Below are 23,669 nucleotides of genomic sequence, written 5' to 3' on the forward strand. Positions count from 1 at the left end.
CTCAGATCTAATAGTACTTGATATGTGCAATAGGTTCTAGCTGGTCCACGTTCTCTGCTAACAGGTTGTTCCCATTGAGCTTTCAAGTATCATTTCAGAATTTTGTTTTGTTTGCATAATACTTTGGATATGTGACAGCGGCATTCGGCTTTAGAGCACTAGCGGTTGTTCCCATTGAGCTTTCAAGTATCATTTCAGAATTTTGTGACAGCGGCATTCGGCTTTAGAGCACTAGCGGGAATCACGCGTTAGCTTCAATTTCGTAAGAGAAAAACAGAACATCAAACATAAAAAAAGAGGAAAGGACAGAAAGAAGAGAACTCTCCTTTGTACACTGAGAGGAACCGGGCGTAGACAGGTAGTTGGGTGATTCACCTACCAAGTCCCAAGCAGTAATAAGTCAAATATGCACAAGATCACTGTCCTAAATACACTTAACTACATGGTGTACATACCCCAACATAACAGATTGAGAATTTATGGAATTTAATACACTTGAGACATGATTTGTTCCAGACTAAGAAGAAGAATTAAGCTTAGAAAAGGAAGGGACAAGATGATTTACATGCAAGACGACCGGGAGCCATAATATAGTAGAGTTTTAAGGATAGTTTGTGAAGTGGATGATTAGCTAATAAAATTGGAAGACATGGCTTCTGAAAACATAGTGCAGGAAAAGATAAACATGGATTGTGAAAATGTAGCAGCAAGAGGAATCCATTTTGTGTTGGTTCATGGAGGTGAGCATGGAGCATGGTGCTGGTATAAGATTGTGGAGCTTCTTGAGAAAGATGGTCACAAGGTGTCAGCAATCGATCTGATGAGTGCTGGTACAAGTCCTGTTACAGCTGATTCCATCACCTCATTTGAGGAATATAATCAGCCTCTTATGCACTTCCTTGCCAAGCTCCCACAGACAGAAAAGGTGCTTGCATTAATTCTGGTTATAAATCCATACTTAAGGTTGAAATCATTTTCTTGTTTTCAATGGTCATTAATGTACTTTGAGGAGATTATGCTTGAACTTGACCTACATGTCCTCTTTGCAGCCCTTTAGCAATTAGACTGATAAATAAAAGTGTACCCTTCCAGATCAATAGCTAGATAAAATGGGATATCTGGCCTCAAGGGATCATTTCTTCTGAATTCCTTTCCTGTACAAATTTTGGTGAAATTTCTTTGTTAGATCTCAGCAAGCTCAAAGCCACTGAACCATCGTAGATATTGACTAACAAAATGTGCAGTAGTTGAATAAAGGATGGAGACTCGTCATTGCCGTCAGATCACTTGCTCAAGTGCAGCCACACCAACTTTTGAATTGATGCTTTGTCCAATGCTGATCATTCCTGACCTTAAACTTCTTTTAAGCCTTGGCCAGCTGTTCCTGCACCTTTGGATGGATCTACCTAATTCTCTCAACAAATTTGTTTCCTTATCTACCCCTGATTCTTCTAAATCCTTGATTGCTTGCCGCTGCTCAAGTAGAAGATGAAATGGGACCTGTAGAAGATATCTCATACATGTCTCAAAGGGTCACATGTTGGTAGATAAATGCACAGCCCAGTATTCACACTGGTGAATATATGCTAAACTCCCATCCCATGTCTTAAGGTTTTTCGATTGTATCCCGATTCCCCACAACAAATGCACCAAAATCCTATTCACCACATCAATCTGTCCATTGGTTTGTGAATTGAAGGCCATTGATCTCTGCAACTTAGTGTCCATCTGATTCCCATCATGTGGTTCATAAATTACTCAAAAACTGAGTATCTCTGTCTGACACAATTGATTTTGATAAACCAGAGTAAACCTACACAGATGAGTAAAGAATTTGCATGACTTCTTCACCTGATAGAGTCTTGCATGGGATTAAAACACACATTTTGCTATATCTTTCCACTACCAAAAATGAATAATCATGTTCTTGTTCTTGATGATTTTTGAATAAACCACCTGTGAAATCCATGGACATACTTTCCCAAGGCTGCCTAGGCACTAGCAAGGGAATGTACAGTCCTAGCTTACAGTTGGTTTGCTGGCGCAACACAGTTTACAATCTGATGCACTTTTCAATATCATTCTGCAATTTGGGACGACATACATACCCTTGCAAATTAGAGACTGTTTGGCTTAAACCAAAATGACCAGCTACCTTTAAGTTGTGGGCTTCACATATCAGACAAATTCTAGTATCTCCTTGTGGGATGCACAATCTACCATTTGATGTAACAGTCCATTCTGTCCCTCCCTTTTCACACTCTTGGTAAACTACCTTGAGTTCAGCATCCTTAACATATAATTCTTTGTAATCTTCATGAGTAAATGGTTCCAATTGCAAGACTGTACTTGCTGCCGCTACATTGGTGGCTGGTGGTCTGGAGTCTGGATAACATGCTAGCAATTTTATTTGTTATCCCCTTCTTGTATTTATTAGAAAGTCAAATCGTTGCAGAAATCCCATCCTCTTGAAATAGCAAGACTTCTTTATTTTGCTTTGAGTTTGAAAGTGCTGCCATGGTTGATGATCCATATAGCTCACTGTCTCTTTTCCCAATAGGTAGTGGTTCCATTTTTTTGTAGTTTGAAACAATGTGCTTCCATTTCTACCTCATCATAAGTCAGATAGTTCAGTAGCACCCCAGAAAATAACTGAGAATGCTAGCATGCCAGTCTTCCTCCTTGCATAAGTACTGCTCCCCAAGGCATACCCTGAGTCATCGGTTTAGATTTGAAAAAATAATTGGATGTTGGGAAATGCTAGCACTGGAACTCTGCTAATTTTCCTCTTCAACTCCTCAAAGGCATTTTCTTGTTCCTTGCCCTGTAACAAAGGCTTATTGCCAGATATCACAGAAACAAGATGTGTAGCATTTTTGAAGAAGCATGCTATAAATTTTTCATAAATATTGAGTAGCTCCAATAATACTCTGAACCTCTGTTTCATTATTTTTTCCTTAAGAGTAACAGAATAGATTATATTAGCAAAAAAAGTGCCAAAGCAGAGAAGAGACACATCCACAGTATCCTGAGACAAAATATTGTAGAAGGTTTTAAAACTATACTAGTTTAGCCAGTTTGACTGCACCTCAATCCTACTACTAGACTCCAAAAGAAGCCATATGGATACAGTCTATAGAAACTGCCATGAATACAATAACATCTGGCTGACATCAAAATTAGACTAGAAATATCTCCTAATCATCTAAAATTATCAAGTTTCTAGTAGCTGCTACTCGGTTGAGGTCAGGCAGTCCAGCTGAGGCAGATTGGGCTGAATTTGCATAAGATTTTTTGTGCTCACTTCCTTGGGCATCTCCCTGCTGTAATGCCTGAAGCTACTACACTTCATATTAGAGACGTTGCATGTCTGAATTCAGATTCTAAATTTGTTGACATTGTGGAGAGAGGATATTGGTTAGTGTTTTCGCCTGAATCGAGAAGTGATCCATTTTCCAGCCTAGCACTGCGATTTCCATCCTAGCGTCATCATCAACATCCCTCTCATCTCTGTCTGCTCCTCTCCTTTTTCCCCTTTTGTCCTCCATCACAGTGAAATGCAGAGTTTGATAATTGTTCACTGGGAAGTTGAGCACTCTATTCTGCCTGCCGATGTCAATTTCCCAATTGTCCCTATCCACAAGTGAAATCCTTCGCAGAACCCCCAAATCAAAGACATATATCACTCTTGCACTTGTTCTTGATCTGCGCGCAGATCACCGACTGTTAAATTTGCTGGAGAATCAAAAGAATGCCAGTATTAATAAATACCACCCTACAATCTGTGATCCATTCTTCGTCTAAGGAAAGGTTGCCAATAATCAAATTGCATGCAGGGTCTGCCTTGAAGAGCAGTCCGATCCTATCTTTCACCCGTTGCTTGCATGGAACAAATCCAGTGAAAAGCCATGTCTTTCCTCCAAATGATTGAATTACACTCTCCTCTGATTCCCATGATGCTGCTTTGGCTACCACGGTACCCTCCCTGACTTCAACGGCTCACCTTAACCACATTCACATGCACTCAATTCAACATTTGAATGCCATTTACTTGGCATGCATGGTGGGTTGTAATAAGATTTTTATTTTTTATTATTATATTCATCATCAATGGTCTACGGTAACATTGTTTCCTGCAGGGATCCATGGACCCTCACAGTTCCAGGAGGACCCTTACGGTAACATTGTTTCCTGCGGGGATCCATGGACCCTCACAGTTCCAGGAGGACCCTTACGGTAACATTGTTTCCTGCGGGGATCCATGGACCCTCACAGTTCCAGGAGGACCCTCACAGTTCCAGGAGGTAGTGTTAGAGCTTGATTTGCCAACTTATCTACTGCCTTGTTCAGGCCTCTTAAGACATTTTTAGCTTCGATATGAGGATTGAGGTGAGTGATCTCATGATTCTTAGATATAGTTGACGAAGACTGGAGTGCAAATGGAAGGTTCCCAATCAAGATGACGAATGGAGTTGTTAGAGTCGCATATTATAATTAGAGATCTGATTAGTAAGGATTGTCCCAAAGTAATGCCATGAAAGAGAGCATACATTTTGGCCTGATTATTAGAGGCTGTGCCTAGGCTCAATGGGTATTCCATCTCAATTTGTCCTTTAGGGACAAGAAGAACCCACCCACCCCCACATCTTTTGCCCTTGAACCTATGTGACATATTGGGTCTAGGCCACTCTAGTATTGCGTTGATCTTAGCAAGATCAAGTCTCAAATGCTGCTGAGAAAATTCACACTTCTTCGAGTTTAGAAGCAACCACTGTTTCGCAGCATTTCAAATACTAGCTTTAGGTGCTGAGTATGCTCTTCCCGTGTCTAGCTGAAAATAAGGATATCATTGAAATATACAATCACAAAGAATCTACAAATGGATGGATGATTTCATTCATGAGTCTCATAAACGTTGTCAGAGCATTGCAGAGTACAAAGAGTAGAACCAGCCTTGGTTTTAAATGTGGCTTTCAATATATCTTCCTCTTTCTTCCACACTTGATGGTACTCAGACCTAGATCCGGTTTAGTGAAATATTTTCCATTTTGTGGCTGATCAAGTAGGTCATCATAATGTTGTAGGAAGCGTCCCCCTCTCGGTTCCAAGCCCCGAAGCGCGTCCCGTGCGGATGCGTCTAGGAAGCTTCCCCGGAAGCGCGCTTCCACCTGATTTTGCCGCTTCCTGGAATTTTCCGAAGCGTGGCTTCGAAGCGCGATTCCGAAGCTTTGAAGCGTGCTTCATACGACACTTCGGGCATACGAAGCGTGGCGCTTCGGAGGGCGAAGCATACACTTCCCGTATGGTTCCGTACGATTCCTGTGGGTCCACCTTGGGTTAGGGTTAGGAATGAAGGTGCAAAAAATATAAAAAAAATATAAATACAGTAGATGCTCCCTCATGGTAATGTCAAATTCTTAAAGTAAAAGTGACATTCTCCTTTATTTTTCATTTTCATCATTTTACTTAAATTTTTAACATTACCATGAAATGACTCACGATGTTTGAGAGTGGTTCCAGTCTCATTGGACTTCATATGGAGAAAATAGAATTTCATATCCTCTTCAAAATTCAACAGACTTAACAGTTTTCAGGAATTCAGGATCAATGGGATTGTGGCATTTCATTAGATTATATCAAGTATGAAGGTATGTGATTAGCATTTAATCAAGAGCAACAAGCCCTATATGTACCCTAGTGTTGGTGGCGTTAATTTTTGAACTCCTTTGTCACGCCCTTAGCAAAAAATTACCATACAATCAAGTCAAAATCATTGATCAAGCATGTTAAGCTTTTTCTACCATATTTTAAGTCTTGAATTAGGTAGTTTGATCAAAATTGGGCAATGTTGACTAATATCCCTAGACAATCGAAGTAGAGGCAAAGGATAGATAATCTAGATTCTAGATGGTTGATGCATCTAAATGGTTGATGCTTGAATAATTAATCATTAATGTACAATGGATGCTATATCTATCTTGATTTATGCAAAAATATGCATGTTCATGTCTTCTACAACTAATTTGGTATTTGGGATGTTTGTTTTGAGTATAAATGCAAAAGAATACACACACACACACACACACACACACACACACACACATATATATATATAGCAGACGCTTCGCTTCCTAGATTTTTGGAAAATGACACCTCTGTGTCCCCACTTCGTACCCGCTTCCAAAAAACATCTGTGCTTCATGCAACATTGGGTCATCAATCCTCAATAGTATATAATGATTCATGATTGTTATATGGTAAAGTGCCCAGTGGTCAATGCTACGCCAAGTCCCATCTTTCTTGGGAACCTACACAATTGGTGCTCCACATCGGGAAGCACTTGGGCTTGGCTCCTTGATCAAGTAATTCTTGGATTTGTCTCTTGACTTCCTCTAATTCCAACAAGGACTGTATGTAGTATGTACAAACCAATATTTGGCAATGGGGAATTTAACAATCATTTAATCTCATGCCCCACCCCACATTTTGGAGGTAACCTTTTGGGCTATATTAGAGCATTTCCTTGAACTGATTTATTAAATTGTCCCACTGCTTCCTCTGCCTCTTAGTACAACTTTCACCTAAAGTCTTTGCTTCTAAACCCATCCCATCAGCTTTGGGTTTCAACACCAACATCACAAGCTTTCAACCGACATTAGTCAACCTCTTCACTTGGTCAGTTGTTACAAGAGAGATCTTTTTCTTTCCCTTGCAGGCATTGATGAGAATGGTCTTCAATTCTCGACCAATCTATATTTATGAACTCTTATGAGGAAAATGGCATCATTGTCCTACAAGTAGCGGCCGCCAAAACATGACATTTTTATGGAACAATGTCACATTCCACCTCATCCATGTAGCTCTCATTCATGGCAAATTGATCCTACGTTTTCAATTTAGTGTCTTTATGTAGCCAACCCAATGGATAAGGCTTTGGATGGTTATAGGTCTTCAATCCCAACCTCTGAACTCAAGTTTCTAAGATTAAATTCTTTTGAGTCCCTGAATCGAACGAAGCACTGATTTTTGTCTTTTAGATTTGAATTTAATGTGGAAGAGCTTTTCAGGTTCTTCTCCAGCTTGTTTTTTGCATCACTATTGCTATGTTCTGCTTTATGGTCCAAGCCAGCCTATCATCTGGGTCTGAATTGCATTCAATTTCATGTCCCTCCACAGTTGAAGTCATGTTTTTTCTTCTAATGATGTTTTCTATTTTGGGGTTGAAACACAGGGTGCAGTTTCCATCACTTTGTGTCTGTGCCTCTCAATATTGCAATGGATCATTTTGGTAGAATCATTCTATTTCTGCAAAAAAATTACTCATTTGCCTTCTTGTTTTAATTCTGAGTTTTGACAAAGCTTTCTTTCTGAGATGTATTTCCAGAGCTCTTTGTTGGCCCTTCCCCTTTAGCTGAGTGTACAATACTTTACTGCAGGCATCATCAACGTCCTTGACTTCGAACTGTCTCCTGTACCTTATTGTACCTTATTGGGTTGCACTGTATTTTACTTCACGTGCTATTTTAGAGAGTTTAGCCATGCTTCTTGCTAGTACAAGAGATACTTTGGCACTCCTTGTTACCCACCAAAACTAGGAAACCCTGTAGGAAATCTTTTTTGTCCTATCTTGGACAACAAGCTAGCCAGTAGCCCCATACATTTCTCAGTATATGATGATAAGCCATTCCTCCACCATTTGCACCAGTCATACGCCTCTCACCATCCAACATTCCTATTGAAGGAAGGTGGGTTTCCCCTCGGCATGTAATTGAACCATTTTGCAAATCAAGTGCTTTTACTTATTGTTTTAACTTTTGGGCATTCTAACATGGATAAAGAGGTGATTAGGATGATTGACCAATATTGACTGTAAACTTGTTCTCTGACCTTACCAGGGGGATTAGTCTTTGGCCCTAGTCCAGTGGGACATCCTCCAAGGCCTTAGGGTTATAAGAGGGGCACTACTTGGGAAACTTGGATTGAAGTAGCATGTCCATGACCATTCCATACTTATCACTCTTCACCATTACCTTGATTTCACATCCATCCTTTAGGTCGGCTATCATTGGTTCATTGGGATTTGGCATCCTCATATATACATCCTTGAGTTTGGGTCGGAAAACATTGCTCTAGAGGTTGATGCAACTAAAAGAAAGGTAAAATCATACGATGGCCTCAGTAAAAGAAAAAGAAAAATTAAAATGCAAATGATGGCCGAAACATTTATTAGTGTGTGGGAAAAATCCTAGCATGAGCTCTACCCCCCTCATTAGCCATCACCCAGTTCTTGAACACTAGATGCTCCATCACATAATAAAGGAACCCTTGCATGTCCCAACCCTAATGAGCAAGAATTAGACTCATCATCAAGGGGTAAATCAATGCTACATCATTAAAAGCAAGCTTGGACACCTGAGTTATGCTCCTTATCAAAGAATTATCACAAATAACTGAAAGGCACACCAGAGGAGTGGAAAATGCAGGCCAAGGAAAGGGGTAACTCATGCCTCCATGATTTCTCCCTCCATATATCTATACACTCAAGATGATGGACCTCCATTAGTGAGTCCCATGACCATGACGCCTAGCCATGAAGCATTTCCCCTCCATTGCCACCACTATTGCAAACACGTATGAATTGAATGGTTGACCTTGGACATGTCACCTCCCCTTAGGCACTGGAAAAACCTAATAGGGTTGACCATCTGGCCACCTCTAACAAGGTAGGGAACACTTTTATAGGACTTGGTCTAGTTAGATATTTGAAGGTGATCCCTGCTTGAAGTCTTATTATGCCCTTAACAATTAAGTATGGTCGACTATGATGTATCTATGGTCATTGTCTCTAATGAATGGTAACTTTCTCTTCAGTTTGAGATGGCTTTTCTAGGTGGTGCTTCACAGATTAGCAGAGGCCTTGAAGGCACACATTCCACGCCTTCACTCCACATGATGCTTGTGGAGGGGATAGAACACATGAGATCTCCAAGGCCCATAAATCTTTTGGTGAAATTCCACCCGGATTGTATTTTATTAAAATAATTAATATTTTTAATGGGGTTCTTAAGTCTAAACTTAGGAAAATTAAATTATTAATGGGTATTAATGTAAATATGGGCGAGAAGCTTCTAAGAGACAAGGATCAAGTCTAATTTAATCTTAGCCGTTGATTAGAGATTAGATCACGACCATTATTTCTCAACAGGAAAAGTATAAATAGAGGCTTGGGGTCAGTTGGAGAATACACACAGAGAGAATGAGGAAATTGATTTTCTAAGGTGAGAAGTTCTCAGGAGGGAAATCGATTGGCGAGATCTTGCAGCTAAGGGGTAATGATAGTTTGGGAATACAGACAGAGAAGCGAAGAGAGACTTGTGGAGGCTGCGCAGTAGCCGGGAGAGTTGACGTTGGGCTAGTCTAGGCCCACGCAGCCTTGACACAGAGCCAAGAGGGCCAGCGCAGAGGAAGAACTACCTTCCATGCAGAAAGTCGAGCAGCTGTCAGAAACTGTCGGAACAGCCAGGAAAGCTAACACAGTGGATAGAAGGGCTAACGCAGAGCTGACGTAGAGCCTCAGAGAGCTCCACACAGGCCCACACAGTTACTGCGAAGGGGCAACAAAGTTGTAGCCAGGGCCAACTGGATTTTGTCAGGTAAAGTGAGGTAAAACTCACTTAGGTTCTCCGCTATTGTATTTCTCTATCATTGGTTTGCCAGGAGGGAAACCAACATTTGTATTCAGAACTTCTGCTTAATAATAGAAAACCCTCAGAGCTTCTACATCAGTTTTCCCACATTGGGTTTTTCCGAGGACATTTAGTCCAAAAATAAGTGTTTCCTTTGCATGATGTCTCATTTATTTTTTAGTTCTTGATTTGTATAGTGGTGTAGGCTGCAGTGTATTTACATTTATATTTTCTGAATATTTTTTGAAAATAACTTGTTAAATGAAGAAAACAAGTAGCTAATGTAAATCAATTTACTGCAGGAGGATTTCTGGTTTATTAGATTCAGAAATTTTCACATGTTATTAGAGCGATTACAGATCAAGGAGGACTGAAGCCATCGGCAAAAGAACATAAGAAAATCTGTGTGCGAAGGCAGCTGTCCCGAGTGACAATGCAGTTTCTGGCCGAGAGAGTAGAGGAGGGGTGACACAGTCACCAAGGGAGGCTCACGCAGAGCCTGTGTCAGCCTGTTTGTGTGACGTTGTAGCTGCAAAGGGAAACACAGTGATTGTTGGGCCAACGCAGAGACTATTGAGTCTCATTTTTCCAATTGTTGGGGCTAGAGGTGCAGTGCAAACTTCATCTAGAGTTGCTAGTGGGGTGTTGATTCTGTTGGTGCAGAACAATACCTAGTGGGGCTGAAGAAAAGTAGAGGGAATCAGTTCCTCAGAAGATTTCTTGCCAAGAAATCTAGATCCAGTGCTGAGCAACAACAAAGAGAGATCAGAGAGGGTTGGTTCGACAGTTGTTAGCAGAAGGATTTCCGTGAAGGAAATCGAATTTCAGAGGGAGCTTGTTCCTTAGAGGATTTCTAACGCCAAAGAAATCCAGATCCAAGTTTTGTTGGGGCAACAACGAAAGAGGGAGAAGAGAACTTGCTCAACACTCATTTGAGTAGAGATGGCAGATAATGGACTGAGGGATCAGGACAGGTTGGATGGAGCATCCAACTTTGTCATCTGGAAGGCTAGAATCCTGGCAGTTTTGGACAAAAATAGCATCAAGGATTATGCCTTAAAGACGGTTGATGTTGATCATCTCAGAAAGTACGAGGCTCAGGAAAAAGCGAAGTGCATGATCTTGGACAGGGTCAAGGATCATGTGATCCCACATATTGTTGAGAAGGACACAATAAGGGAAATGTGGGAGGCCTTGACCAATTTGTACGAGGGAACTTCCATTCAACGGAAGATGTCGCTTGAGAGCCAACTGAGACAGTATCAAATGCAGAAGGGAGAAGAAATCGATCCCTTCCTTCTCAGGTTGCAAGGGATCCAAGACCAACTAACTTCCATAGGGTCTACACCAGATCCTGAATTCATTGTCAAGACTGCCCTATACACAGTCACTAAAGAGTGGGAAACCTTTGTCTAGAGCATCTTGGGCAGGGCTTCTCTCCACAATTGGGAGGAGATGTGGGCAGCTCTTTGATAGGAAGAGATCAAGCGGTTGACTAGGGCGAGAAGTAGTGGCAAAGGGATCAGAGCGAAGGAGGAAGAGAAGGATGCAACTCTCGCATCAGCGGGACAACAAGGGCAGTAGAAGAGGAAAAAGAAAGATATATCCAAAGTCAGATGCTTCAGATGTGGAGAACTGGGTCATTTCACCACTCAGTGCCCTCAGAAGAAGGGCAAGGAAGAGAAGTATAACTCAAAGGCTGCTCCAACACAAGCTGACAAAGAGAGCGATGATGATGATTGTGCCATGAATGTTCATGCACCTCTAGAGAAGAGGTGGGGCGATATTGAGCTGTAGTCGGGAGGACTACACTGGGTAGGATCCTTGATGTGCCCAAACTCTTGGATCACATACGGCTACGAGAGACCTTAATGACAGTAGTAGACTGATGGGAGTCAGTCGGTGTGAAGGATGATGGAGCAACAGTGGTAGAGCTAGAGTACCAAAGTCTGAAGCAACGTAGTAGAGTGTTGTAGCAGTGCGGGAGGCATAGAGTAGATATAACAGCAGTGCAGTAACATCAGAGGGTCAGCATAGATTAGCTGAAAAGGTAGCTTCAGCATCACGGGGCATCCAGACTGACCAACATGTCAGCGTTTGGGTGACTTTTCAATTGCTTACTTCTCAACAACTAAGTTGTAGTGCAGCAGTTAGCAGTGGCAGTGCCATGGGCAGCATAATGCAACATATTGAGAGGGAGCTACAGTACAGATGTAGAAGTGACAGTGGTAGTGCCATGGGTAGAAATACAGGTTGCAACAGTACAGTGGACGAGGGGCAGTAGGCCGAGCATCAACAACACAAAGGACCGATGTCGTGGATCAGTGTGATACTTCTGTTGGAAAGTATAATTAGAGCACATTCCTTGCTAAGAGGGAGTGTTGATTTTTTGGTAGCATCGAATGTGCTCTAGCTCCAAAATCTTGTGGAGGGGCTAGTACACATGAGGTCTCCAAGACCCAGAAATCGTTTGGTGAAATTCCACCCGGATTGTATTTTATTAAAATAATTAATATTTTTAATGGGGTTCCTAAGTCTAAACATAGGAAAATTAAAATATTAATAGGTATTAATGTAAATATGGGTGAGAAGCTTCTAAGAGACGAGGATCAAGTCTAATTTAATCTTAGCCGTTGATTAGAGATTAGATCACGACTGTTGATTTCTCAACAGGAAAAGCATAAATGGAGGCTTGGGGTCAGTTGGAAAATACGCACAGAGATTGAGGAAATCGATTTTATGAGGTGAGAAGTTCTTAGGAGGGAAATCGATTGGGGAGATCTTGCAGCTGAGGGGTAGTGATAGTTTGAGAATACAGACAGAGAGGAGGAGAGAGACTTGTGGAGGCAGCGCAGTAGCCGGGAGAGCTGACATTGGGCTAGTTTGGGCCCACGCAGCCTTGACGCAGAGCCAAGAGGGCCAGCGCAGAGGAAGAACTGCCTTCCACATAGAAAGTTGGGGAGTTGCCGGAACAACAGGGAAAGATGACGCAGTGGGTAGAAGGGCTGACACAAAGCCTTAGAGACCTCCACGTAGGCCCACACAGTTACAGCGAAGGGGCAGCAAAGTTGTGTAGGGGCCAACCGGATTCTGTTGGGTAAAGTGAGGTAAAACTCACTCAGGTTCTCCACTATTGTATTTCTATGTCACTGGTTTGCCGGGAGGGCAACCAACATTTGTATTCAGAACTTCTGCTTAATAAAAGAAAACCCTCTGAGCTGCTGCACCGGTTTTCTTGCATTGGGATTTCCGGGGACGTTTGGTCCAAAATAAGTGTGTCCTTTGCATGATGTCTCATTTATTTTTCAGTTCTTGATCTTTATAGTGGTGTGGGCTGCAATGTATTTACATTTATATTTTCTAAATATTTTTCGAAAATAAATTGTTAAATGAAGAAAACAAGTAGGTAATGTAATTAGTTTACTGCAGTAGGATTTCTGGTTTATTAGATTCAGAAATTTTTACAATAACCTTGCAGATGCAGTGTTGCCCCTCTATAGTAGAGCGTTGTCCATTTTAATGATAACAACAATTGATTGACACCTAAGCATATCAAATTTGGAGAAAACTTTAGCTCCTGCTATTCGGCTTATTAGGCTTCCTTTGTGGGGAATAGGATATGTATCATCTGCTAGTATAGAATTTAGAGGTTTGTAATTTATGACTAATCTGGGAACACCTCTACTCTGTTTTGAGTGTTTATTTACATAGCACCTGCTACAACTCCAAGGACTGCTAGATTCTCTGATCAATCCTCTTTTTAAGAGATCTGAGATTTCTTTTTGGCACAGAGTTCTGTACTCGTTGTTCATAGGTATAGCTCGGCTCTTGCGTGATTTTCCATCATATTCTTGTTTGAATGGCAATGAAACTCTGTGTTTTCAAAAAGCATTTGGGTTTTCAGAACAACAATCCTTTTCTAATTGCTCTCTGAGCTCTGAGATTTTTTGTTGTACCTTTGGGGACTGTAGTTGTTCTTTTATTATAAGAGAGGACTTGAAGTCTTTTAATTCTCCCAGATTTCTTTCTATCAAATTAACTTCTTGCATAGTCTGAACCATGGTGGATATTCTTGGTGTTGAAATAAAAGGCAATGTGATGGTTTGTAAGAAACCTTTGTTATCAGGGACAGATATAAAATAACCAACTCTTCCATCTTGTAATCTGGTCGATCCATGTGGTTCAACAACAAAAAGAAAAATATTGCCTAAAATACAATCAATTGGAATATTCCGACTGCAAATTTCATTTTCATACAATATCTTGAAAAACAAAGAGTTGCACTAGAGACTTCATATTGAAAATCATGTGTACCTACCCCAGTGACTTGCCTATATGCAGGTGTCTAGTATTTGGCTAGGATCACTTTTTTGTTTAAAACATTTATGTTTGCACCCGAATCTATTAAGTCATCAAATAGCAATTGTGCATAATGTCCACTATAAAGAAACCAAGGACAAATTTGAGAAGGGCTCTTAGCATTACTCTGTATGATAAATCTCTTCAACCACAAGTTACCAAATAAAGACATTTATTAAAGGTTGGCAAGATTCCATAGGTCTATGGCATCCAAATTTGGTTTCAAGTTTCAACTCCACTAGTTTAGAACTGGGCATCAACCCATGAAAGCGTTTTTCAAAACACTTTCTATGAAAGAGGTGTCAAAGAAGATTGATGCCCTAAAGATAGAGTCGAGAAAGGTAACCAACTAAGAGGGCATTGAGGATGAATTAATTGAATACTATCATACTTTATTCCTATCTCAAGGCATGAAAGATGCATGGAGGGTGGGCATGCAAATGTGCGTTGACCTTGTGCCTTGAAAAGTTTCCCCTAGGCTAGCACAAATTTACAATTAGGAATTGACTTTGCCAAAGTTGAAACTACTAATGGCAATGGCTGATAATAAATTTCATGAATGCACAATTTTCTATGTGAGTCTTTTAAAGCCACATGGGATTGTGTTGGCTGCAGCCTACTCAAGGTATACAAAGAGGCAATCTAGAATAAATGACTCATGTCTCTTATCAACAAAGGCTTCATTAAGTTCATAGCCAAAATGGGTGACCTAAAGTTGATTACTAGTGGGAATCCTATTACTCTCCTTAATGTATCCTACAAGATTTTGGCCAAGGCCTTGCGGTTTCACTAACTCTTACCATAAATCATCAAGTTGGAGCAAACTAGTTTCATCCAAGGTCAGTATATCCTTGATAATATAGTAGTTGTTTAGGAGGGTATAGAGTGGGCCAAATTCTTTGGGTTGAAGGCCCTTTTCATCAAGCTAGCATTGAGAAAGCCTCTGACTATGGAAAGTGGCCTTTCATTCTAGCCATGCCTCAGATATTAGGTTTTGGGCAATTTTTTGTCTAGGTGGTGGAAACCTTATGTGTAGGTGCTTCAACTTGTATATCTAATCCAAACAGATAATTATATAATTTTCATCTATCTTGGTACTTTTTGGGTGGAAATTTTGGAGGAATTAGCTTACAGGGTCCACTTTAGGGGCAAGTCCCACTTTGGGGTCTGTAAACCTCTAGAGTTGAATTGAGGCATCAAATGGCACTTTTTGGGGTCATAATTTGCAAGCATAGCTTGCGCCCCATCAATGTTGTTCTACACACAAAAATACTTCCAACAATGCAAAATCACCTCAATTGGAGTTTGTATGCAAAATTTATGCCTCCCAGAAATTGAGCCATCCTATTGACCTTCATGTTACCAAGTGGATGTCATGTCAACCCCCATTACTCACACATGTGGAGATAGTTATATGTGTACTTTCAAGAATATTATGAAACTTCCAAACCCCTAACATTAATTGAGGGTTAAGGCATGCAAAAACCTAACCCTAACCCTAACCGTAGATGACTATCAAGTTATGTCAAGTACTGGAAGTGGTTCCATTCTCTTGGTATTGTTATTGTTTCATAGTTGAACAAAGCATCTAGGAGTTGGATATTGAAGCATAACAAAAGAGGTAGAAGACTCTATAACAACCATTCAAGCCACAGTGTCCATGGCAACTCCATAGTGAGTGTCCCTTTCTTTGTATCTGAATTCCATAATTTCAAAAAAAAAGGTAGAGCATAGACCTCACCTTTTCACCATATTGGGTTTACTAGGTCATGCCTTGTGCTCATTTGGATTCATGGTGTGTTTGTTTTCTTGTTTCTTTCATTTCAATTTTAGCTATTTCCATAATTTAGAGTGTTATGCTAGTAATATTAATTTGAAACCTAAGGTAATAAACTACGTAATAAAATATTTTAGAATATCTTAAGGTTTGTTGTCACAATTCCAATGGAATATCCATGGTAGTATACAAATCATATCAATATCAAAGTAGTTTTCTTTGGGGTTTTGTGGGAAGTTGCAAGATCTGAGAATTGGATTAAGAAGGAAGTCTTAGAACTCTATCCATGATGGATGAGTCTAGTACTATCAAGCTGTGTCAAATACTAGAAGGGGTTGCATTCTTTTGGTATTGTTACTATTCCATAGTTGAATGGAGCATCTAGGAGTGGGATATTGAAAGCATAACAAAAGGGATAGATGACTTTGTAGCATCCATTAAAGCCACAGTCTCCATGAAAATTCTAGAGTGTCCCTTTCTTTGTACTTGAATGTCATAATTGCAAAAAAAGGAGTAGAGCGTAGGCCTCACCTCTTAGCTAGATTTTCTCCCATATTGGGTTTACCAGATCACATCTTGTGCTCTGGTGAATTATGGATTCATAGTGCGATCAGAGCTTAGCGTGAATAAGTAAGGAAGTAGGGTTGTCGAAATTACTCATTAATAGCGGGATCGGGAACCCGTCTTATGCACTACCTTGTTGGCCGACGTAGGTATATGAATTTACCAGTATATTATAAGTGCACCTAACATTACATTTCCATGATTGAATCATATTCCATCCCGGCCACCTTCGCTGTTGCTCCTATGATTATGGGCGCTTTATCTAACCGATAAGTTCCCTTCTGTTCTGTTAGCTTTCTTAGTCTCTTTTCCTCTTTATTTATGGGGGGAATCCATTTGGCTTGGGAGTGTGTAAACCTACAAGGAGACATGTCATAAATATGACTAAAAAAGTAGTTTTCTTATTTTCCCTCCAAAAATATTCTACCCTGGGGATGACATCATCATCTTAAATCCTATTGCTTCTCTTAAAGTTGATTTATCGGGTACTAGAAGCTGTATTAAGAAACAGACTTACATGAACTGACAGATATGAGTCCATAGCTCAGTTGTATTATTGCCATGCACAGAGTTCATTGCTTGCTTCTTTCATTTCGGTTTTAGTCATTTCCATAAATAGAGCATCATGCTAGTAATATTAATCTAAAATCTAAGGTAATAAACAGCATAAAAGAACATTTTAGAATATCGTAAGGTTTGTATTCACAAACTACAATGCAATATCCATAGTAGTTTACATATAATATTGATATGAAAGTAGTTTTCTTTGGTGTTTTGTGGGAAGTTACGAGATCTAGGAATTGGCTTAAGAAGAAAGTCTTAGAACCTTAGCCATGGTAGATGATTCTAGTCATAAAAACCCTCAAGATGAGGCAAAGGAGAGATTTTTGAATTTGGAAGAACAAGTTGTTGATATATCTCACGACACGGTCCTCCTCATGGTGGCTCTAGAGAACAAGTTTGTACCTTTTGGGGAGTTTGGTGGCTCTAACTAAGAAGTTGGACCAAACAAGAAATTAGGAAATAATGAAAACCCATAAAAGGAGTTGAGAAAAGAGCTATAGAAAGAGAAACCAAGTTCTAGTGTCATCACTTCTTCATAATCTCTATTTAAAATGGAAGTGAAAATGAACATCAAACCCTGGCAAGGTGAGATTGATGTTGTTAAGTTGAATTAATTGTTGCAATAGTAAGAAGTTCTTCCAATGTCCATAACATAGGAGAAGAGCAAAAGATTTCATCTCCCCAACTAAAATTAGAGTGCCATGCCCTAACCTAGGGGGAAAGCCATATAAAGAAACTTAGGCTTAAGTGGGAGGTGTTTAAAATCCTCATGAAGTTCCAATTCTACCTTATTGGGTATGTAGAGGATAGTGGATATAGTGGCATCACTTCAAGCAAAGACAAGTGAGTACACCACCAAGTTTAGAAAAATGGCAATTATGTTCGATATATCTCCCATGAATCCAAGCATACTCCTTAAGTATTTGAGAGGTCTACATAGTCATTTATGCAATCAAATGATGTCGTTTAAACCTAGGACTATTGATGAGGCTTATGTGCAAGCAAAGTACCTGGAGAATATGGGAAGAAAAAAAGGATATCCAATTGGTTCCAAACAAAAATACCACCAAGATGCTTCCAAGGAGGGAAAGAAGTGCAAAGGAAAAGATATGAAGACAACAACCACTATGGATTAGTGCAAGGATCCAAACAAACACTACAACCATTTTAATAGTAGTGGTCACACCAAAGATAAGTGTTGGAAGCTATATCTAGAATTGAATCCAAAGAACCATACAAAGGATACCAAGAAGAAGAATTTGCTAGCCATGGATTGAGGAAACTAGGTAGAGAGCAACTAAAATGTAGATGAAAAGATTTATTAGCACTGCAATGTAGAATGAGGTGAACCCGAGTAGCATTCATCACTAGAAAAGAAGGAGATGACTAAACTCTTCCATACTAAGATCTAGGTCAAGGAGACAAAGGTGGACACTTTATTCAATTCAGGTTCATAGGCCAACCTCATAGCAGAAGATCTAGTTAGCAAGCTTGGATTGGAAGTTCATGATCATCCTAAACCATATGCATTGGGATGGGTAATTAAGGATGCAGAGGTAAAGGTCACTAAATAGTGCAAGACAAAATTTACTATAAGTGCAAACTATATCGATGAAGTGGAGGTAGATGTAGTACCACTTGATATGTGTGGTGTAGTGTTTGGAAGCCCCTACATATATATGAGGGATGAAATCTTCATGAGGAGAGAAAACCTATATCGTGTGAACAAGGATGGGAAGTCTTTCATCATCAATGCACACAAAGGTACATCCAAGTTCTCTCTAGTAAGTGATAACCAAGCCAAGAATGTAGTGTGCCTAGGCAAGATAATATGGGGTACCTAGGCAAGTACCCCAAGGAGATAATGAATGTAATGTGGCCATAATAATGGAATAGGCTCACTGTGTAATTAAAAGGAAAGAATGTAATAACAAATAGTAGTGGGCATGAGACCCTTACATATACTCATGAGAAAGTATAAATACACATGATCATCATTGTATTGGATGTGTGTTAAATTGTATTGTTTTGTATCAAGAATGACTTGTGGAGTGATACCTTCCATAAAGAGTATTTGATGGTGTTACTTTACCTTAAGGGTTCTTCTTTCTATGTTCTTGGTGTTTTTCATGATGAATGTTTACATAATTTTGGTTTCTAGAGTTTATTTCAGAAGTTTTAGGGTGGATTCACTCTTATGTCTTCGAAGTTATATTGTAGAGAAATTGATTCGTTTTAGTAGAAAGCTTGTATTACTTTTCTTAGGAGAGAATCAACTAAGTGATGAATTGATAAAAGTAAAGGCATCTCTAAAGGGGTGCACTAAGAGAAGAAATGTTAGTTGGAGGAGTTGTTGTAGGCATATAGAGAAGTTTTTTAGGAGCCTAAAGGGTTAACACCTAAGAAGGAGGTGGAGCAGGAGATATGGTTGTTACCTCAATCCCCAATGCCAATTATTGGGTTTTATAGACAATCGAACCTAGAAGTAGAGGATTCAAAGAAATATTTGCAACAATTGTTCGAGCTAGGAGTAATCCGATGAGGCATTTCACCTTGTGGGTCACCTATCATCATAATATTGAAGAAGGATGTGAATTGGAAAATGTGTATCAACTATAGAGATTTGAACAAGATCATCCTCAAGAATCAATACCCTCTAACCAATAGTGATGGATTGTTAGATTAGTTGCAACATGCCAAGTACTTCACTAAGTTGTATCTCAAATCGAGATACCACCAGGTACAAGTTAAGAAAGAAGACACCTAGAAGACTTGTTAGTTTTCTTAAAACTCAACAAACTAATATGTGAATTTTACTAAGAAAATAGTTGAAACAAAACTTTAACTCTAACCCACAAATATACCGAGTTTTCTAACTACCATGCAACAAAAATAAGGAACAAATGAAGACAAACACACCATAAAATCATACACAAAAAATTTACCTAGGAAACCCCAACTAGGGAAAACCTACAAACTTGGTGGCTTCTATTAGGTTGTTTCAGCAAAAATATTGTTCAAAAATATTTATAATGAAGGGAAGACTTCCCTTGTTTTTGCAAATTCCTCAGCACGCTGATACACCCTCTCATTGCCTCTCGGCCCAATCAATCTATGCACTGTACGAACTTGTACAACTTTGTACACCCTGAATGCGACCTCCTCTGCATACTAAACACGGTTTGGCTGAAGTCTACGTTGGTCTAGAAAATATTTGATGCTATAATAGCCTCTCTTTCCACCTTGTATTTGCGCTGATCTAAAGACTTTAATTCACTGAAACACTAGCTTGAAGTGTTCTCTTATTGTTGCGTCTCTACCACCAAGTCTCTAGTGCATAATGACCAAGTTTTGTGCCCTTATTCTCTCCTAGATGTTGACCTAGCCCACCACTGCCACGAATGGCTGAGATTAAATATCCTGGGATGGTTGAGATCACTCTAATTTTTGACAAGAGGAAAATTCAAATTTTCCTAAGTCAAAAATAATAAAAAAAGTGAGATTTGTGCCTTGGCCCCACTTGTGGGTCCCTCTACCAAATTTAGTGAACTTGCTAAATTTACCTGAACCCTTCCTCGTCTTACTCCATTTAACACTCCCTCTTAGAGAGGAAGGTGTGCTAAACTACACATAGTTTGGATCTGAAATAGACAAAGCTCCCTATAGGAAAAACTTTGGTCAATATGTCCGTTGTCTGCTCTGTTGTAGGAATGTACTTAAGTCTGATCTTGCCCCTATGAACACAGTCTCCGATATGATGGTACCTAATCTCAATGTGCTTGGAGCAGTCATGGAACACTGGACTATCAGAGAGCTTAATGTAGCTCTGATTGTCAAAGTGTATGACTGTGGGCTCCAACCTTTGTCTAAAAATCCCAACAAGCAGCTTCCTCAACCAAATGGCATCACAAGTTGCTAGGATGGTAGACATGTATTTAACCTCTATTGAGCTTAGTGCCATTGATCTTTGTTTCTTGCTGAACCAGGAAACAATTGTTGACCCAACACTGAAGGTGCAAGCTGAAGTACTCTTCCTGTTTGTGGAACCCCTTGCCCAATCTGCATCTATGAAGCTTTCTAGCTTCATTCCATCTACTTGTTTGTCATAAATTCATAATCCATTGTGCCTCTAAGGTACCTGAGGATATGTTTAGCAACAACCCAATGTACTCTAGTAGGTTCAACCATGAACTAACTCGACTGGTTTACTACATAGAAAATGTTTGGTCTTATGTTCACAAGATACATCAATGACCCTCTAAGCTGCCTATAGAGAGTGGTATCAACTCTCTTGACTTTGCTAGCATCTACCTTCCTTCGTTTTGTCATCAGAGGCATGGCCATGGGCCTGCAATCCTGTATGCGAAACCTCTTGAGAATCTCCAGAGTATACTTGCCCTGTCCCAAGAAAATCTATCCATCTCCTTGCCAAACCTTCAACCTAAGGAAATAGTGCATAAGCCCTATATCCTTCATGTCAAACTCTGCTGCAAGATCCTTCTTGCAATCACTCATGAGCTTCTCATCCCCTGTCAGTATGAGATCATGTAAGTGCAACACAAGAATGAGAGGCTGCCCCCCAAAGATGATGTAGTAAAGGTTAGGGTCTGCTTCACTCTTAGTGAAGCCCGGTCCCCAAAGATAACTATCAATGCGAGAGTACCACACTTGCAGGGCCTACTTGAGCCCATAAAGAGCTCTCTTGACCCTGCACACATGTGTCTCCTTACTATGTGGCTTGAAATCCTATGGCTGCTCTATGTAAATCTCTTACTTAGCCACACCATTGAGAAAGGCAGTCTTCACATCCATATGGTGGATCTTCCACTCCATTTGTGTTGCAAGTGCTATAATGGTCCTAATTAACAAATAGTGGGCCACAGGTGCAAAAGTCTTGTTGTAGTCAATGCCCTCCACCTGAGAAAACTCTTTGGCTACGAATATAGCCTTGTACTTCCCCACGCTCCTGTCAGCTCTGTGCTCTATCTTGTAGACCCACCTGGATCCAATCAAGATCTACCCTCTGACCTTGGCACAATCTCCTAGACATCATTCTGCATGATGGAAGAGCACTCCTCCACCATAGCATTACGCCAAACCTGCTGAGAGGTTGCCTCCTTGTAGCTAGAAGCCTCTATGTCTATGGTGCCAGCCATTAATGCCATAAAACTTGAGTATCTCTATGGTTTTTTTCTCTACCTAAATGTAGAGTTGGGTGCCCCAACCTTGTCCTAAACCTTCTACTTGTGTTGTGTGTCACTGCTAGAGTGGCCCTTGCTCAATCTTCTCTCTCTTCCTGCTCTTGTGTTCTCTCCTCAAGTAACTGTTGTAAGGCTTTCCCAACAACTAGTTGTGATGTGGCCTAAGGAGTTGCCTGAGCCCCCTGCTTAGGAGCCTGTAGCTCCTCCACCTATGTTGTAGCTTGCTCATGCTCTAAGGACTTGCTGAGAGCCCTTTCCTCAAACTTATCATCATGCCTGATAACTATCTTCCTCAGTGCTAGTATGTACACGTTGTATGCCTTGGAAGTCTCACTGTAGCCCACGAAAACGCCATTTTTTGTTGTAAGCTCTAGCTTATTCTGGCTCTCTGAAGGCATGTGGCAGTAAACCAAACTGCCAAAAATCTGGAAGTGAGAAACATTTGGCTTCTTTTCGGTGGTGTAACTCATCCAAGCACCTTATGTGGACTCCTGTTTTGCAGATAGACTGTAGTGTTACATGCCTCTTCCCACAAAAATAATGGTAGTCCCTAGTCATGCAACATGGCTTTGTCCGCTCTAACAATGCTCTTGTTCTTATGCTTTGCCACCCCATTATGCTGAGGGTTATAGGGTGTGTTGAGCTCCCTCCTAATGCCTTCCTTGGCACATAAATCATTGAAGGCATTGGAAATGTACTCCCCTCCATTATCTAATCTCAATGCTTTGACCTTCTTTCCTATTTGGTTCTCCACCAACGCTTTGAACTCCTGGAACTTCGAGACCACCTCGTCTTTCTTCTTCATGAAGAAGATCCACGTCTTCCTCGAATGGTCATTAATGAAGGTGGTGTAGTACCTGTATCTCATGAGGGATGGAGAAGAGAATGGATCACATATGTTCGAATGAACTAAGTCCAAGATGCCTTTGGCTTGGTTTTCACTACTAGGAAAGGATGTCTTGCACTACTTGCCAAGTGTGCAACCCTTGCACACATCATGTTGGTCTATGTTGCACTGTGGCAACTCTATGGCTATTTCCTTGAGGATTTTCAAGGATCCATGGTGTGAATGGCCCATACGTCTGTGCCATAGCTCCCCAAGGTCTCGGCCCTACTCATGGTCCTCTTTGCTACTACTCAAGGGCATGACTATCTCAAATCGTAGCCTGTACAGGTTCTTCACCCTCACACCAATCGACTTCATGGCTCCAAAATTTAAGGGCTTGAGGTATGCCTTTCCTATGCTAAAAATGGTCTTGTAACCCTTGTCCTCTAGGGCTGAAACTGAAACAAGGTTATTTTTAAGATCTGGAACATAGGGGACCTCCTTGAGATGAAGAGGGTTACTAGACTCTCTCAAATCTGACAATACACACCCCCTTGGTCAAGTACCTGCCATCATCTCCTAGCTCAATGTGAAACTGCATGTCCTTCTCCATCAACTGGCTGAAGTATTCCTTGTTCCCAGTCATATGGCTGGATGCTCCACTATCAATATACCATATGCTGCTAGCTACT

At 40.4% G+C, this 23,669-nt stretch overlaps 1 protein-coding gene across 1 annotated transcript in view; it reads left to right on the top strand.

The window, feature by feature from the left end:
* Positions 1 to 250: 250 nt before the first annotated feature.
* LOC149263687 (putative methylesterase 11, chloroplastic) overlaps positions 251 to 23,669 on the top strand; it is a 91,545-nt gene continuing 68,126 nt past the window's right edge. The window contains exon 1 of the mRNA XM_089426594.1: positions 251 to 925. Within this exon, the coding sequence (XP_089282720.1) occupies positions 650 to 925 (276 nt within the window). The 5' untranslated portion in view covers positions 251 to 649. The remainder of the gene's footprint in view (positions 926 to 23,669) is intronic.

This window comes from Pinus tabuliformis, chromosome 6 (assembly GCF_031772625.1).
Source record: "Pinus tabuliformis cultivar Carrire ecotype Pingquan chromosome 6, CPIR1, whole genome shotgun sequence".
In the NCBI taxonomy this organism is placed as follows: Eukaryota; Viridiplantae; Streptophyta; class Pinopsida; order Pinales; family Pinaceae; genus Pinus; species Pinus tabuliformis.